At 40.4% G+C, this 17,501-nt stretch overlaps 1 protein-coding gene across 7 annotated transcripts in view; it reads right to left on the bottom strand.

The window, feature by feature from the left end:
• Nucleotides 1-17,501, bottom strand: part of LNX1 (ligand of numb-protein X 1) — a 234,837-nt gene that overhangs the window by 71,561 nt on the left and 145,775 nt on the right. For 4 of the 7 annotated variants that reach the window (XM_039542575.1, XM_039542576.1, XM_039542582.1 and 1 more), the window contains one exon: nucleotides 9,514-9,913. In XM_039542575.1, coding sequence (XP_039398509.1) covers nucleotides 9,514-9,913 — 400 coding nt within the window. Of the gene's footprint in view, nucleotides 1-9,513; nucleotides 9,993-16,166; nucleotides 16,368-17,501 lie in introns of those variants that run through there. The other 3 variants (XM_039542577.1, XM_039542579.1, XM_039542580.1) reach the window with 2 other exon arrangements.

Here is a 17,501-nt window from a genome sequence, read left to right as displayed (position 1 = left end):
ACTCATCCATCCTGCAGTAGCTGCTTAGACTAAGTGGAGGGCTTAGAGCCAGAAGATAATATCCAGATCAGCGGGGGCCCAAAGAAGATATCAGAGACAGGAAGTCTACAGGACCAAACAGACTGGAGAGCTTTTTTTTACCAAAGTCACCAACTTTCCAGCACAGCCCCTTTTGCAAGGCTGTAGAGTACATCTGAGGGTAACAAACACAGTCCAAAAAATTAGCTATTTCCTCTTTATTGCTCCTCAGTTTTGTTTTTCTTGTGATCCATCCAATTCTAGTACACTGGAAATAGGGTTATTTGAATTTGTTTTGGGCTATTAATTCAATTTAAAGGTTCTTGTGTTTTCTGTTCAAGAATGATTTTCTTTTGAACCTGTGCCTGCATTATATTTCTGTTCTTTAAAAAAACAAAAATCTTAATTCTGGGACAAATTTTCCTGAACCAGGCCATTTATGTCAGTGGCATTCACAATTTTTTGATGCACTAGCACCCATGTACGAATGGGATTTGAGTTTATAAATTCTGTCACAGTGAATGCAATATGTACTGCACTATGGGCGCGTTACTCCTGCCCCGCAGAGCTCCATCCTGTAACGCACATGTGCGCTTATATTTAAGCATGTGAGTAGTCCCAATTCAATGGGGGCACTCACGGTCTTAAAGTTAAATCTGGGGTTAAGTGCTGTGCTGAATGGGGCCAGAGTACTCTGCATCTTGCAGAACTAAGCCCCAAAACGCCAATGCTACAAAGACTTACACTGAAAATGTACAATGCAGAAATTAACCAGTGCAACAGTTAGGCCTCGAGCCTGCAAACCTTTAGGATCAAGAGTAAGTTCATTCATGTTGGGGTTACTCAGAGGTGCAAAGTTGCCCACATGTGTAAAGTTTTGTAGGATCAGAGCCTATCCATTGCATTGGCAAGTTGTGCATGCACAAATACAAGATCTTTATTGAAAACGTGAAAATCAGTTGTGCAATGATTTTTAACGGTCATCTCTCACTATGCAAGGAAGTCCTCCTTCTCTTAGTAGCTTGATCCAAACTGTGCTTACGATACATGAAATGTATCCAAGGAAACTAGAAGACAGCTGTGTTTGTTTTTCAATTTGATGAAAGAGAAACTTTTGGAGGACTAATTTTAATGGAGAACCCATAAAGCTCAGAGTGTTGTTTTAAATGTTAAGAAAATAGTTATCCGAAAAAAATGAAATGGGAAACCCAAGCCAGTTAATTTGGTGAGGTTATTCTTGACTTTCTAATGCAAAGGCAGAAAAGAATGCAAATTAACTTTCAGCACTACACAAGAAACAGGTCAAAAACCATGACTTCAGCTATAAAACTGAAGATTTAAGATTTAAAGAATATTTGGGTTCAAATTAACTGATGCTCTGAAGTTGGTCAATTAATGGCATTGGGTAAAACCAGATGCTGTGTAAACTTTACCACACAGCACTCAATCCTGACAACAGTTATTCCAGTCTTGGATCTCTACTGAACACACAGACTGCCAAACCAGCCGAACTAAATGGTCAAGTTAGGCTAAAACCAACAAATTCTTTGCATGGCTGAAAGCAGTTCCTCAGAGGTAAATGTCAAGCAATTCCCACCAACTGGACCGTCCTTCCCCTTATTTTATTTCTAGCAGGTTTAGTCATGGCCAGATTTTTTGATGCCTTTACATTGGCTCCACAAGTAGTTTATGGTTTTTACTTAAGGAATGCTCTTGTAAAATGGCTTCATGTTATTACATGATTTACACTGATGTACACATATTTTGTTTCCAAATGAATAAGAAATCCATCCTCATTCAGAAGAACTTCTTGGACCCATTTTTAAAACAGTGCTACTATGTTTTATCTAAATGCAAAAAAGTTTTCCATTGAGTTGCTTTGCCAGGAAGTAGAGGAGAGGGAGTGGATCCGCAAAACAATGCAGCTGGCCTGGGTCTCCTATGGCTCCCCCTGCATGGATGTCAGGGGTTGTGTGGGCTTGTGTGTCTGAACCCCTTACCCACACTGCTGGGATAAACAAGCTCCCTCCTCTGAACATGGAAAGGAGACTTGGCAAGGGAAACTTCATGGCTTGCCCTTCTGGCACTATCCCAAGGGCTTCTTTGCAGGATGGAGCAATCTGATCTAATAATAAATCCCAATAATATTGAACATCTGTCAAATATTCTGGAAAATTAGAGCAATATGTATTATGTGTCCTAAGGGGAGGGGACATCCTCTCTGGGGAAGTGGTTTCAGTGGTTGTGACTTTAACAGGAGATCGACATTTGCTCACTGAGAATACCTGTAACTACCAAATATTATTTTTTGCCTAATTTGAACAAACTGCAAAAAAGTAGAGAGCTAAAAATGACAATATTCCCCACTCTACCCCAGGGAAATCCCAGAGAGGATGCGTCTCATGGGCTTTAGGGACCCCCCTTCCCCTTCCCCAACACCTGCACCATTATCTTCCCACCTACATGGTCCCAGATGAAGGATCCCAAGCCCCTTTGACACTCCTCTCGCCAATATCCCCTCCTTCATCTATCCCAGAAAGGAGAGCTCTAAGGCTTCTCTGCTCTGTGCTCTACAATAACCTTCTCCCCATCTTTGCTCCTCCTCTACTCTGCTGAAAGAGGACAGCCAATCCCTCTCCATAGCTCAAGAACATCTCTCTCTAGAGGCCAGAAGAGAATCAGGGCTGTATCACGATCTCCACCCCCAAAAGATCATCCATTCTGCTGTTGCGGCTTTCTTGCAGTTTAGTACTTAGTAAATTATGGTAGTACAGGGTGATATACAAAAGAGGAGACAGGGAGGAAGAGGGAGTCTCCTGACTGCTTCATTCCTTAGCTCTTGTCTAATGTGGACATTCACAAGACCTTCATCTAGCCTCACACCAATAGCAACTCATGCTCAGAGTGCACTAATTTCTTCCCTTGGCAGCCACTCCTGTCCAATCTTGCCCCCTCAGATGATGCCTTTTTGGTGCATGCCAATAAAGTGAGTTCTGAACAAGTTCAATACTTACATTGGCCTGCACCCAAAAGTGTAGGTGGTGGTAAATAATATTTCCACTTATTGCAATCTAATTCCCAGTGACACCCACAAGTTGATCTGTTGCATGCAGTGATGGACTAACTCTTTCTGTTGTCTGTGTCAGGGATTAAAAATATTGCCTTCCCCCAGCCTAGCCCACTAAAGGGCAGGGGGTTAAAAACTTGCCCACACAGCCTGTAGACTGTCTAGGGTACTGATACTCAATTTGTCAAACAGACAAATCTTTAAGAATACAGAAACACACACTGGACAATGTGTCCAAGTAACCCTAAAAGCAACCAGCAGGCTTAAAAAATTCATGCAATCTGATTAAACAGGACTGAAAACAGCATTTCTCTCTTTCAACTACTGATGTTACAATGGGCCTCGAATCCAACCTGTATGTTAACAGAGTATGTCACTGACTGTGCAGTATCCATCAGTAGCCAACACGGAAAAACAAAGAGGAAAAATTACAGCAGCCAATTCTAAAACTAGCACAAACTGCCCGATGTCCTTTTGAATTGTGTCAAAGAGAGAAGATACCGACCAATGCTCCTGTATGTTAAAGAAATACCGGTAGTCTCCAGTCACACAATCCATACCCTATCCTCAGTTATTTAAACTACTCTTTTGTGGCTGGGTTGTGTTTCAGTCCAGTTCCCAGGGGAATAGATGAACATCTCCCATTACTCATAACTGGAGATGCACGTCCAATTCCAGAGCCACTGGGCAAAGACCGTGTCTCTCTACAAGAACAGCTAAATAGGGTGACTAACATATTTGTGGGCTGGAAGGTTAATGTAAATTGGAGATGAATAACTACTGTATATAGTAGCCCTTTATCCCTGTAAAGCCAATGAACCAGAATTCCCCAAGAAAAGTGTGTGTGTGTGTGTGTACGTGTGTGTGTGTACGTGTGTGTATGTGTGTGTGTACACAAGCTCTGATTAATCTCATCAGTTTGCTTTCCTGGAAACTGGATGCCCCAGATGCCATTGTTTCCATTATAAATGTTCATCTGCTCCGGTTTCTGCTAGATTTTCTCTAGGCTTGCTTTGCTTAAGTGATTTATTTTTTTTTAAATGAACATTCTTAGCACAATCCTGATTTTAATTTAGCATTTTGGCTAGGGTTGTCTAAGTCACATTCTTTTTAATATTTAAAAAAAGACTGTATGGCAGATAGAAATCCTGAGTAGCACCATAAAGAATTACTGAATTATTAATTGCTGTCATGCACATCAAACAAGAATTTCAAAAGCGGACTTTTTGTTATCTCAAACGCTATGAGTTTAGTATGAGAGCAGAGACAATACAACCACAAACACACCCTGTGAATTAAAACTGTTCTTATCAATTCCTCTTCAAAGGGTAATTACCTTATCATTCTTTAGCAAAATAAGTTACTTCATTCATTCATCTCAAGCAACATGTTGAAATTAATAAAACTTATTTTACTTGAGACCATATTTGCTAATATTCTTATAATGCATTGCTATATTTATCTGCATTTAAACAGCGCCTATTACCATTGCGTCTAAGCTTTAATTAAACTAGCATCATTTATTGACCACGCATGAAGTGACAGACTATTTATTGTAAGCTTTGGCAAGGTCAGTTATGTTTTTAACACACCAGATGATATAAATGTGGATCATTACATTTAAAATAGGCAATATTATAGAGAAAATAACATTCTGCTATAGGCAAAAACCACAAACATGGGGGATTTCTTTTCTCTCATAAGTGATTTATATATGGGAAAGTGTTCTCAGCGATGGGGTGTTTTACCAAAGATGTGCCGATTTACACAGAGAACACACACACACACACACACACAGTGATTTACAAATGATTTGTATCTGTGATCCCATGCTCTACTCTCATCTTCTGTTTGAGTCTATTTATGAACAGAAAAGGAGACACAAAGGGGAAAAAAAAAACCCAACAATCAGAAACACCAGTCCAGAAAAGCAAAGTTGACAAGGAGACAGAAAGACTGCTTCACTCAGCTTGTCTCAGCTGCTTCCATATTTCAAAAGTGGAAAGCACTAGAGAAGTATTGCTATTATTAGTCCTTCCAATCAGATGCAGGCTGTGTGTGGCATTGTTTTAAGCCCTTGGCAAGATGCTTTGTAGTTTACACACACACACACACAGGTATTGCATACCGAGAATGTCTCCATTTAAAAGACAATACATAGACACACACAGAGACCACAACAACAGCATGACTGTGAGTACTCACAGCTCTGAGTACAGGAAGTGCAGATTGCCCACATTGTCTATGTAGTTTGCAGGACTTAGCCAAGGTAGGACCAGTAACAGAAGAGCCTTCATTTTCAGCGTAGGGCTGGCACTGCTGCTAGGTTTCCTCCTTCCCACTTTTTCTCTGCCTGCTGATGGGACACAGAACTTCAAGCTTGTCAGCCAAACCCTTTCTAAATGAGCCTTTCCATTTCAACGCAATTGGTAGCACATTATGAATCAAATTTAAATCCCTTAAACAAAGCTATGCTGAAAAATCATTGACCTGTAAGAGGATTACTTGATCGGATTCTCAGATGGGTAGATGTGAGGGTTTAGGGACAGCACAGCATGGTTGGCGAGATAGTGACTTATGCTGCAGAGCAGGCTGATGCACAGGAAAGAGACCTGCCTCCTGCAGTATTCAGAGTGGTTCTTCAGAAGCAGCTGGTACATTTACATCACTGGCTAGAAGCAGATGGGTTATGAGCTAAACTGCATCAGAGAAGGGTGTAGTAGTCTCAACATGGCAAATGAACCTCCCTCCCGCCCCCTGCAGCTCCAAAGCAAGCAATGTAGGATGACCACACCTTTTTAAAGTAAAATGCCACAAAGGAGCTTAACTGATTGAACTGGAATCAATAACCAATCTAAATTCTCAATATTCAGCTAAATGTTTTTGTGCAAAGGTAATTTAAATATGAACCCAGCACACATCTTCTCTGTCTTTTTTAAATAATACAAATAACCAATTTTAAATGAGAATGTTTTTAATGCATGTTTGTGCGGATTCCAGTTATAAGCAATTAAAGTTCTCTTATTAAGCACAAGCATAAATGCGCAGGAAACTCACCTTGTCCTATCAATGATCTCATCTGTGAAAAGGAGGGAACTTTCATTTTCTCCCCGAGAAAAAGAATTGGCCAGAGACTGATTTATAAAAGAATGTGGCAAAAGCTGGCTACACAGATGACTCTAATAGAATCCACTTTGATTTATTCACTGAGAACAACAGTCACATTTAGTGGAGATTTCAGTCTGGGTTTGAGTTGTTCCTTCCACAAGCATCAGACTACTTTATTAGCGGAATCACACACCTCCCCCCCCCCCCGCCATTGATTTGCCAGTGCTAAACAGAACACTGTCATTTCAATCTGCATTGTGCCTAGATGAGACAGATTCCTTGCTTGAAGCACACACAGCCCTTCTTGTCTCCTGTACTATTATGGATTGGAATTCAGACTGCAAGTGGGGTTTCTGCACCTCACTGGGCTAAAGTAGTCACAAGCAACAAAGAGTGGTAGTGATAATTACCAAATGGTTGTATCTAAACACTTAATATGCTTTATCTACAAATACAGGGTTTGAAAGTCCCCTAGGTAGGTCATTCTGGTGTAGGGGCAAGGAAACTCAGCCAGCTGGTACTCATGAAGTTTCCTCTTAACTCTTACTTTGGGGAGGGGCGTGCTTTTGTGGGTTGCCTCATGACCTCATGGAAAGTGCAATGGGTTTGTCCCTCAAAAACTGCAGATCACCCAAGTGTCATCCACAAAGAGGCCCTGCTCTCTCTGCATTTCTTCCTACCTTTTATCTAGCCCCTGGCTCTATTCTAACTCAGCCCATAGAACCATCCTCAGGGAGGAGAGTGGGTTCCACATGCAGAGGGGGAACCAGTTCAATGACTTGTTCAGCATTAAGTTGTACTGGGTTGGCCCACAGATTTCAGGGGTCAGGGAAAGATAGCACTAGATTGGCCAATACTGTCTCCCCACAGGCCCACTCTCTCCAGATCTGCCAAGCTGGAACCTCGGGGAGCACCTGTAGAAGTTGTCTACTTGGCCAGGCAGGGCAGGAGAAAGGAAGTAGGCACATGCTGTTGAGCCAGTTCTTCTCTTTTCTGATGGATCCAGGTCAGGTGGGCCAGAGGCTTATGTTCTATGAAGAAGCTAAAGGTAAGGTAATAATTGGAGATATACCAATCTCCTAGAACTGGAAGGGACCTTGAAAGGTCATCGAGTCCAGCCCCCTGCCTTCACCAGCAGGACCAATTTTTGCCCCAGATCCTTAAGTGGCCCCCTCAAGGATTGAACTCACAACCCTGGGTTTAGCAGGCCAATGCTCAAACCACTGAGCTATCTATCTATCTAATCTGTCCCCCCCGCCCCCTGAGTGTGCCACTGACATTTGGTAATTATCATTGCAATAATATTTGCTAGTATTTTATAATGTCAAATCACCATGCACAACACACATCTCCTGCAAGTTGGGTAGTATCATTATTCCCATTTTACAAATGGGGAAATGGAGATAAATAGAAAAATCAAGTAACTTGTCCCACACCACACTGTGTAACAGTATCAGAGTGGATATTAGGAATCATGAGATCCTAAATTCTGGCCCTATACTTACTCCATAGAATAGAGCTCATTCTGCCTCTATGTAAAAACTGTTCATTAAAATTCAAAAATAAATAATGACTAGGAAACACCATGTTTTAATTATCTTATGGAAAATGAAAACTGTATCTACCCTCTACCTCTTAGGTCTCTGACCCACTATGACATGTTAGTAGATGCTTTTTCGGGCATCTGTAGTGACCAAGTTACTGGGTGTGTGTTTGGTCTTTGCTAGGTTTATTGACAGGGCTCCTCTGCAGAGAAGCCTACAATAGTTATACAATCAGCAGTTCTACTGAGATCTAGTTGAGAGGTATCCAAAATACATACACAAATTGCATGACTTGTGGAGAAGAGAGAGGCTGGTGGAACTAGAGCAGGGGTACGCAACCTATGGCACAGGTGCCGAAGGCGGCACACAAACTGATTTTCAGTGGCACTCACACTGCCCAGGTCCTGGCCACCGGTCCAGGGGGCTCTGCATTTTAATTTAATTTTAAATGAAGCTTCTTAAACATTTTTAAAACCTTATTTACTTTACATACAACAACAGTTTAGTTATATATTATAGACTTATAGAAAGAGACCTTCTAAAAACGTTAAAATGTATTACTGGCACGCGAAACCTTAAATTAGAGTGAATAAATGAAGACTCAGCACACCACTTCTGAAAGGTTGCCGACCCCTAAACTAGAGTTTTCCAACTAACAGAGTCTTGAATCAAATACACTTACTGTAGAGGAGCAGCAAAGTTGCGCAATAGTATTATACAGCCGGAGTACCATGGTTAGTTCACTGCTATAACTATTAATACTTTTTTCATGCCTCAGATAAGAGTATTGGCCAAAGGTTAAAACTTGATGTGACATTGCTAACCCATCCCTCTTGAAAGAGAGAGAAAGCTAAAAAACAACATAGAACACACCACAGCTGATCAAAAAAACAATCAGAACCAGGAAATTTAAAAAAGGAGGTGATTAAATCATGAGTTTTAAGACACCATCACAGTGAGAAATGAAATCTAATTTCAGAAGTACATGTGACCAATATGTAGCCACAAATTATGGTTGCATAAACACCAAGGAACAAGCACATGCATGTTGGGGGCCCACATTTTAAAATGTCTTTCACTTTTGACAATACAAAGTTGGCCAGATCCTCGGGTGGTATAGAGCAGGATAGCATCACTGAAGGTCACAGGTAAAGGGCTCAAAAGTACCTATATAATTTAGGAGCTTAAGTATCATTTTCAAAAGTGACTTAGGAGCCTAAGTGCCACTGACTTTCAATGGGATTTAGGCTTCTAAGTGTTTTAAGTCATTTCTGAAATTGGGCCTGAAGTGCTTTTGAACATTTTACTTGATAAGTTCTTCTCAGTTTCATATATAGGTAACTTTTAAAGAAAGAGAAGGCAATTTATACCCCCCATATAGCAACTACAAAATATTTAAGATATCCCTACTCCTAATAACTCAAAGATCATTTTGGATTATTAAATACAAACTTTTACTGTACAACTTACCATGGAGATATCCTCCTTGATCAGCCCCAGGATACTGCCCAAAAGAACTTAGTGTATTTGAGTTTGTTTGTTGTAGTGAGGAGAAGAAGAATATACTAAAAAGAATGGGCCAAATTTAGCCCTAACTTAACTCCTTTGAATACAGTGAGCTGTATATCAGGGCTGAATTTGAGAAATCTGTGTTTAAATTAACTGTCCATTATAAGCAGAGTGTGTTGGACTCCTTTCAGGTTACTGTTGCTTTCAGTCCCTTCTCAGACAAACAAACAAGCAAGCAAGCAAAAAACAAGTTGGGGTGGGACTTACCCGGTTTGAAAATGCTGTTCAAGGTCACAACGTTGCAAAACCTCTGAGCAGTGTTCTGTGAAAGGGCAGCTAACCATTAGCTTATCGAGGAGTTTATTTACTAGTATGTTGGACTTTCTGCAAGACTGTAGAATCAAATTTTTGCGATCCACAGGGCAGAAGTCTTTTTCCACTAGGAAGTTTGTAAGGCAGACTGTGCAGTAGGTGTGACCACAAGGAGTGTCCAGTGGCTGGATCAAAGCTTGCAGGCAGATGTGGCATATTAGATCATCATCCACTTCTTCTGTGTAGCTGTACAGGTGGTTCTCTTCTGGTAAATGTGGTTGGCCACAGGTGATACATAAGGGTTGAGGGCTCTCCTCAGCTTCTTCTGACAAATCTTTTTGACTCATGATAAGATCTGATGTGATGCAAAACAGAGCAAATCAAAACTGCTCTCTATTTGGAAGAATATCAGCAAGTTCTGCAAGACAGCAAACCTGTAGGAAAAAGCCAAAGAATTACAAAGAATTACATTCTGGGGTGGCTGTTTTAAAACATCATTTATGATTTATCTGGATGTGCTGTGCCTTGTAAGAAAATGCTTTAGTGATTTTTACAGAAAGAATGCACAATTAGGGCAGGAAAATAAGAAAATGAGTTAACCCTATAACTTATTTTTTTCTTGCTGTTCTTTACCATCCCCCCTCCAAAAAAGGTATTCCTGCAAGGGGGGGGGGAATAGGGAGGAGAGGGGAGAAGGTTGCAAGAACGAAAGGCTTAAAAATATTTAAAAAAAACAACAACATAAAATCAGAGTCTGAGAACTTTAACTTCTCTAAGGCACCTGAGTTTAAAGCAGGCAAGTCAGCTGATTATTTTTTCCCTACAGGAAAACTTGGCAGTGATAAAGCAGCAGCATGTGAAGGCAGAGCAGCGTGACACTGCATGTAGAAATATCATTAAGAATAAGGGTTATCCCACCCTGCACAATCCAACACAGAATGGGAAGCCACTTGTAAAGTAGATTTAAAGGAAAATAGTTATGTTCTGAATTAGCACTATGCTCATATCATATGCTGCACTTTTCTGCACTAATAAACTTTTAGGACCCTTCTTCTAAACATTGCCTCAGCTATAGAAGAAAAGAACAATAGACATAAAACATTATAATTCAAACAACTAGTGAGTAAGACTATCTCCTTATAGAGATCTGAAGGATAGATCTTTGGGGCAGAAAATATTTGTAGGGATTAAATTATGATCTGCCTTCACTGGATTTACATGTGTGTACTTCCACTGTCTTCAGAAAAATTACTTCTGATCTACACCAGCATGAGATGAGAATAGGTCCTTTGTATTTTTATTTAATAGCTGTCAGTCTCAGTCCAGTTTCTAGTGGCAACGTGTCATCACCAAATCTGGACACCCTATTTGCAGTCCCAGAAGCAACAGGGATTGAACATGAAGAATTAATTACCCTCCAACCCCTAGAGATGAAGCCTCTAAATCATGGTTGTCTCAGGCACATTACTAGAGTGGTTTGAGGAAGGGTTGCATACTGCTGCCACTGCCCATGCTACACCTGTTCTGTGAATAAACCAGACAATTTCAGTCTTCAGGGCTGTCAGTCCAGCCCCTTTCACAAACTATACATTTACTTTTACAAAAATGCAAAACATATATTGGTCCAAAGGGAAGTATAACACTATATACTACAGCAAAGAGTCCTGTGGCACCTTATAGACTAACAGACCTATTGGAGCATGAGCTTTCGTGGGTGAATACCCACTTCGTCGGATGCATGAGTATATACTACAGAGAAATGCACATATAAATATCTTACAGCCAAGCACCACCATCAGGAGTCTTGCTTATTGACCAAACCCAACAAACATGAAATTCAATTTTTTACTTCTCCAATTATATGAAGATTTTACAGATATTCTCTCTCTACATAAGAGTACCTTTTACCTACCATAAATGCTGCACTAGCTAGCTGCTGCAGGACTGATTAAGAAAAAACATAAATGTAACTTTTAATTTTGTGTTTCTATTTTTAAACTCCTCTATCCCACCTTCAATCATCCCTCCAAAAGAGTCAAAGCTCTTTTGGGTTCCATATTCTGAGGTATCACATCACAGAGCATAGAGGTAACAGTCTAAGACTCTGGTGAGACTTCCCCATGGCCTACTGCATATAGGCCCCAATTCAGAACAACCCTTGGGCATGCTCTTAAGTCCCACTGAAATCAATGCACTTAAGCACATGCTTAAGTGCTGTGCTGAATAGGGGCCTTAATTCTGAACACTGCGTTACCAAAAAGTTTAGATATATTTGAAGGAATTTAAGATCTGGAGGGATTGACTATGAGGAAAGATTTAAAGAACTGCAACATCCAAGGGTCAAGGGAGTGTGGAGAGGAAGATTTTCAAACTTGGATGCCTAGAGTTCGGCACGCAAATTCATATTCAGGCCCCTTAATAAATAGGCTCTATTTTCAGAAATTCTGACTCTCTCAGTTTCAGGATAACTGCACCTGTATGTTCCACCACTCTGTGGTCCACCCGAGGAGTGCCCAGTCAGGCCTCAGGTATCCAGCCATCACCTGTCTCTGGGCAGGGACCCTTGTCCCATTCTCTTGTGATGGGGGTTTTTAAGGCTCCCTGCCTTACACTGTGACTTTCCCAGCACTCTTTTTTGAAAGGCACACAGCAAGTTAAGTGTTAGAGCAAGGAATAGTATTCAGCACTCCAGACTCTCAATTTATTACTCTAATCCCCAGAACATGCTCTCTCTCTCCCCTGCAAAAGGGTTATCCAGTTCATATTAGGTTCAGCTGGAAATGGTATTATATTTCTAAGTGACTGAGATTATTTTCACAGTGACAACAGAGAGAGAGACATTGCTTCCCTAAGGCCACATCCTGGTGCAGTAAGACAGATCAACAAGACCCACTGCAAAGAAGTCTAGTTGACACAGTCCTCTAAAGTGGCAGTGTGTTAAGATACACTGGCAGACTCCTGTGGTAGAGACTGAAGGCAGCGGTATACCATGGAAATTACATGACCTGTGTCAAATTTAGGGGAAGTGCTACTGGCTGTATTTCTTTAGCGTACCCTTTGTAAGCAGATTCAGTACACAGTATTGTGCTGACTGAAATGACTTGATCTCTTGCTATATTAGACAATGGTATGGATACTATGGAAATGGTTAAAATAAACGGAGAACATGAGACAAAAATCTGTCCTAATTTACACCCCACACATCCCTAGATTCCACTGGGCCCATCATATGTATTTTCCATAGTTATGCAGTACACTTTTCCTTCATCTGGTTTACAATTATTAATAAGTGTGTGGCTATTATACCTGAATGTCGAAAGTATATATAAGTGCAAGTACTTGCTACTGTGCAAAAAATCAGAACACTAAATTAAACTTGTATGGCTTACCTGTGATCACTTTATATACACAAGCAGGCCTGTTAAATCATTGGGTCTGCTCATGTGATAATATAATCTCTTATTAAAGGCCACATTGTGATTGTTTTATCACCTATTTTGGTATTTCAGGTATGGAAAACATTTGCCTAAAAGACTCCAGGAGAGGGAGGAATTAGTCTGTGATGTTTACAGTAGTTTGTATTTATAGTATTGTGTTGTCATAACCTCCATAATTCACTTCATGTCTTTTTTACTGGCATGATTTTAAGCTAGTGTCACTGATTTTCTCTTTAAATATGTGTGAAAATTAACCAATAAGTTTAAATGAAAAATGTTATTTTAAATTACTCTGAAACAATGACTCAAATATTGGGTGATTTTTCATTAATTGCAATGAATAAACAATACATGATTAAGAAGCACTGACGATGCTTCACAATCATGCTAAAAGACAGCGGGCTTCGTTCTGATCTCATTTGTGAGATTATAATCAGGCCCAAGATTTCTTGCTCAAGGACTTTACAGATCTTCCATCACTGAAAATAATGAGGGTGCAATCCTGGCCCCACTGAAGTCAATAGGGAAATACCTGTTGACTACAATGGGCTAGTATTTCCCCCCAGAGAATTCTGCTATTGTCTTCAACATGGGAGCAGGCCTGGGCCCCAATGGCCTGATCATATAAAACCTTATTCCTGTACCTAGTTAACAGGACTAGTTGCATGAGAGAGTGTTTGCAGGACTCAACTTGTAGAGGGCACATCTATATTCCAGCTGGGAGAGAGTCATCAAGCACAGGTACACAGATTTGCGCTAGCAGGGCTCCAGCTAGCATGCTAAATATAGCCGTGTAGATGTTGCAGCTCATGGATTGTCCTTTAGTATGTCTGTACAGCACCTAGCACAACAGAGCCTGAACTTTGCTGAGATAAATAATAAACATAGAAAAATCATATGCAATTAAACAGAAACATATCAGACACACTGAGGTGATACTCTGGAAAATGATATAAACAGCAGATGAAGATAGGACAGTATCATCCAGGAGATTAACGCTGGAAAGCTTTGCAGAAGAAGAGATTCTTTTTTCTTATTCTGTTTTTGAAGTTTTATACAACTTTACACCACACTAATATTTAAAGTTGAAAGAGTCACCCTAACTGAGAATGGTTCTAAAATGCTGAATGAAAACATCAGCTTTCTGACTTTAGTCATTGCAGATAGTCTTAATACTGAGCTGTTTTTTTTAGATTCCATTGAAATGGAAATTTCCTTTATTTTTATTTTTTGTAGCTGCTGTTGGGTATTTTGAATGTTTGTTCTATTAAATGAAGGAGCAAAGGGGGGTAATAATTGCTAGTTGCGTTTGTAAACTCCATCATTCAGATTCAGTTGGTTTCATGACTCCTGAACCCAGCTGCCCTTGACTAAACAAGTACAACCAACACCAGGGGAATGTGGATCTTTGTCCCTAACTAGTGGCTGGTCCCCATAAGAGAGTGCAAGTTTATTACAGCTGCCAGATAACGCAGAGTTACTCATTTAGCTCAAATTGTAGTGACTCATGCATTTTGCACTGTAGTTCCAGGATTCAAACCCCACTGTCAGTCCAAAGAGGGTCAAATTAATTAAGTACACAAGAAAACATACCTCTTAACGGTTATTTTGTAACTTATGTATAAAAACACCACAACTAAGAATTTCATGCTTACTGGACATCTGGCTGAATACCAGAATAACTGTCTGACACTAGTTAATTTGATTCTAATATTGCTCTAATTAAGCAACATTCATTATGAAACAAAGCATTTTCCTGTGAGTGGCCATCCTAATTCAGCATTTTACAGTAACATATCCTGTAATGCTCCTTTGCATTTAAACAACACCTTTCATATTGACATACTTTGCATATTCAGTCACCCAACCTCAGTACCTCAGGCATGGATAGAAGCAGCCAACTGGAATTTGGGGTACTGTACAACCGTGGTAGAAAACCATCAGACATTGACCCCTGCTCTTACAATATGCACCACACACTCTTTAATATCTACAAAGAACAGAGGGGTGCTTTCATTTTTAAGCTCTTGATTGGAAAATTCACACAGTAAATTGCATAGAATTCAATTTATCTACCTATAGGCTGAAGGGCTGAGTCAACCCTCCCTAGATCTGAACCATTGCTCCAAGGGCAACAAAATATTTCAACCCTGATGTTTAGACCAATAAATTTTTCTCTCATTCAGATCTTTAAAGCGCAATTCCTAGTATGCATACTAGGGCTGCTCAGCAAAACTCCAACAAATTTTTGTTGTAAGTTTTGCCCATTCATAAAAATCAAAACATTTAGTAGAGATTTTTCAATTTCAACAAAGTTCTGACACGACTCTGGCAGGAATCCAATGAAACCCTAACTGCCGGAATACATCAGAAACCTGCCTGGTTTTCTGGCAGCTTGCCTGCCAGGCTCCTTGGCTGTCTGCCTGGTGGACTGCCTCTGAGGTAGGGATCCCAGGGCTTCCAGGGTCCGTGGCTCAAGGGCAATCAACCAGGCAGACTGCTCTAAAGCCAGAGCTCCATTCCTTTTCTTGGAGAATTTTGAAATTTTGTTTTTTGTTCCACATCAGGAATCAAACATGAATATCAATAAACATGGATCTCCACAGTGCCCCCAGTGACTGAAGCCACTTTACACTGAGCAAAAAAATCCTAATAGCACAGTACTGCAAGTTACTACCTGCAAGTTTTTAAGCTTTAGATCAAGCTATGAAACCTGACAAAATCCATACTGTGCCTGGAAGTAACTTAAATAGCACTGAATCAATTTCCTTGAAACATGGCTTATTCTATGGATCTCATTGAAAGGTAGAAAATAAACAAAGTTGGAGAAATTGGTTTGTTGAGTTTTGTACACAAAATTTCTGATCAGAACATACGGAAACATTCTCTTTCTCATGAGTGCACACACCCTTCTCAAAATGCCTGAACTGATTTTACTGACATTTTCACAAATATAAAATTAAACTTCTGAGACCCTGGATGGAAAATTTCAGCCCCAAAATAAATTATTTAAGAATATTAGGAGCACCTGAACAAGACATGTGGGGTGAAGGAAGGGAAAAGGAGGAAAGGTACAGAACGAAGAGAAATATGAGAAAATAAAAGTTGCAGTTCATCTTTTACTATAGTTGTTACTCACAGTATGATAAATATAAATATAAATGGACTTACCTTGACAATATGTAGTACTTCTGATGAGATTTAGTGGTGTTGCTTGCACAATTTAAATGGTCAATAATTTGAAAATATTCCACCACTGGTATAAGAAATAATTCAAAGTTCCTATTTCTTATATGGTTCAATAAAATCAACGTTTGACAGACAGTACCATGAGTAAACCACAAGCTAAGATTACAAGTACAAGGATGAGTTGTGGCAAAATCAACAGACAGAGGCTAACTACTTCACAAATGCATGCTCTATCTATACAGAGGAAGTCCATCATATGGTTCAAGCCAGATCATGTGAGCAATCATGATTAGCTCCTGAAATGCTTCCTAAACATGTGCTCCACCTAATTGCATAATAAATGCCATCAACATTCATGCACTAAATTGCACTGCATAATAGGCATTAATAGTTATGTAATATAAATTGCATTACTCTGTAGTTTGGTTGATACCCCTAAAATACTTTTCCCAGACAGGTAACCTCTTTAGTAACATGACCATATTTAAAGCCATCTGACCAAATGATGGTTTTCTTTATTTGGTAGAATTGCTGGTTTGACAGTATCACTTGATGGCCTTACCCAACTCCCACTGATTAAGACCCATGGTTACTTTGGTGTGACAGAATACAGATGGCTACAGAACCCCTGCATACACTGTGTAGTAACAAGAACCCATTCTGTATTTCAGCAGCTATAGAATAGCTTGGAATAAACTGCATTTGTTTTATTCCTCTGGATGTCTCACATACACTCAGCTCATTAATTTAACTCCACCGAGAGTGCTTTATTCCAGCATTTTATACCCAGGACATCAATGCTAAAAGCAAATTTTATTTCCTCCCCCTCCCCCATCTATGGGGGCCTGAAACTGGTAAATGCCCATATTTCCCAGGGAGTTACCTATCAGGGCAGAATGTGTTCCCCAGCCACTACACTGGTTTCCAGCTGACCAGGGATCAGGAAGGAAATCTGCCTCTCTCTATATTCCAAAGTCCTGTTCCCTATTCTCCTTTAAAGAAACAGGCTGGCCCTCGCCTGCACACTGGGGAGCAGATCGTCAAGCTGCTCCTCAGCTCTTTTCATCTAGCTGCAAAGAGAAGCTCTACTGTTCTTCCCAAATAGGGAAATGGGCCATAGGTGCCAACTCCTTGGGTGCTCCAGGGTTGGGGCACCCATGGAAAAAAGTTAGCAGGTGCTTAGCACCCACTGGTAGCCAGCTCCCCCCTCCCATCCAGAGCCTCCTGTAGACTGGTGGCCCCATGGATCAACTGCTCCCCCTCCCTCCCAGCTGCCATAATCAGCTTTCCTGAGCATGCAGGAGGCACTGGGAGGGA

Source organism: Mauremys reevesii, linkage group 5, assembly GCF_016161935.1.
Source record: "Mauremys reevesii isolate NIE-2019 linkage group 5, ASM1616193v1, whole genome shotgun sequence".
Taxonomy (NCBI): Eukaryota; Metazoa; Chordata; order Testudines; family Geoemydidae; genus Mauremys; species Mauremys reevesii.
Note: the sequence above shows the minus strand (reverse complement) of the source record. Positions and strands in the feature narration are given on the sequence as shown.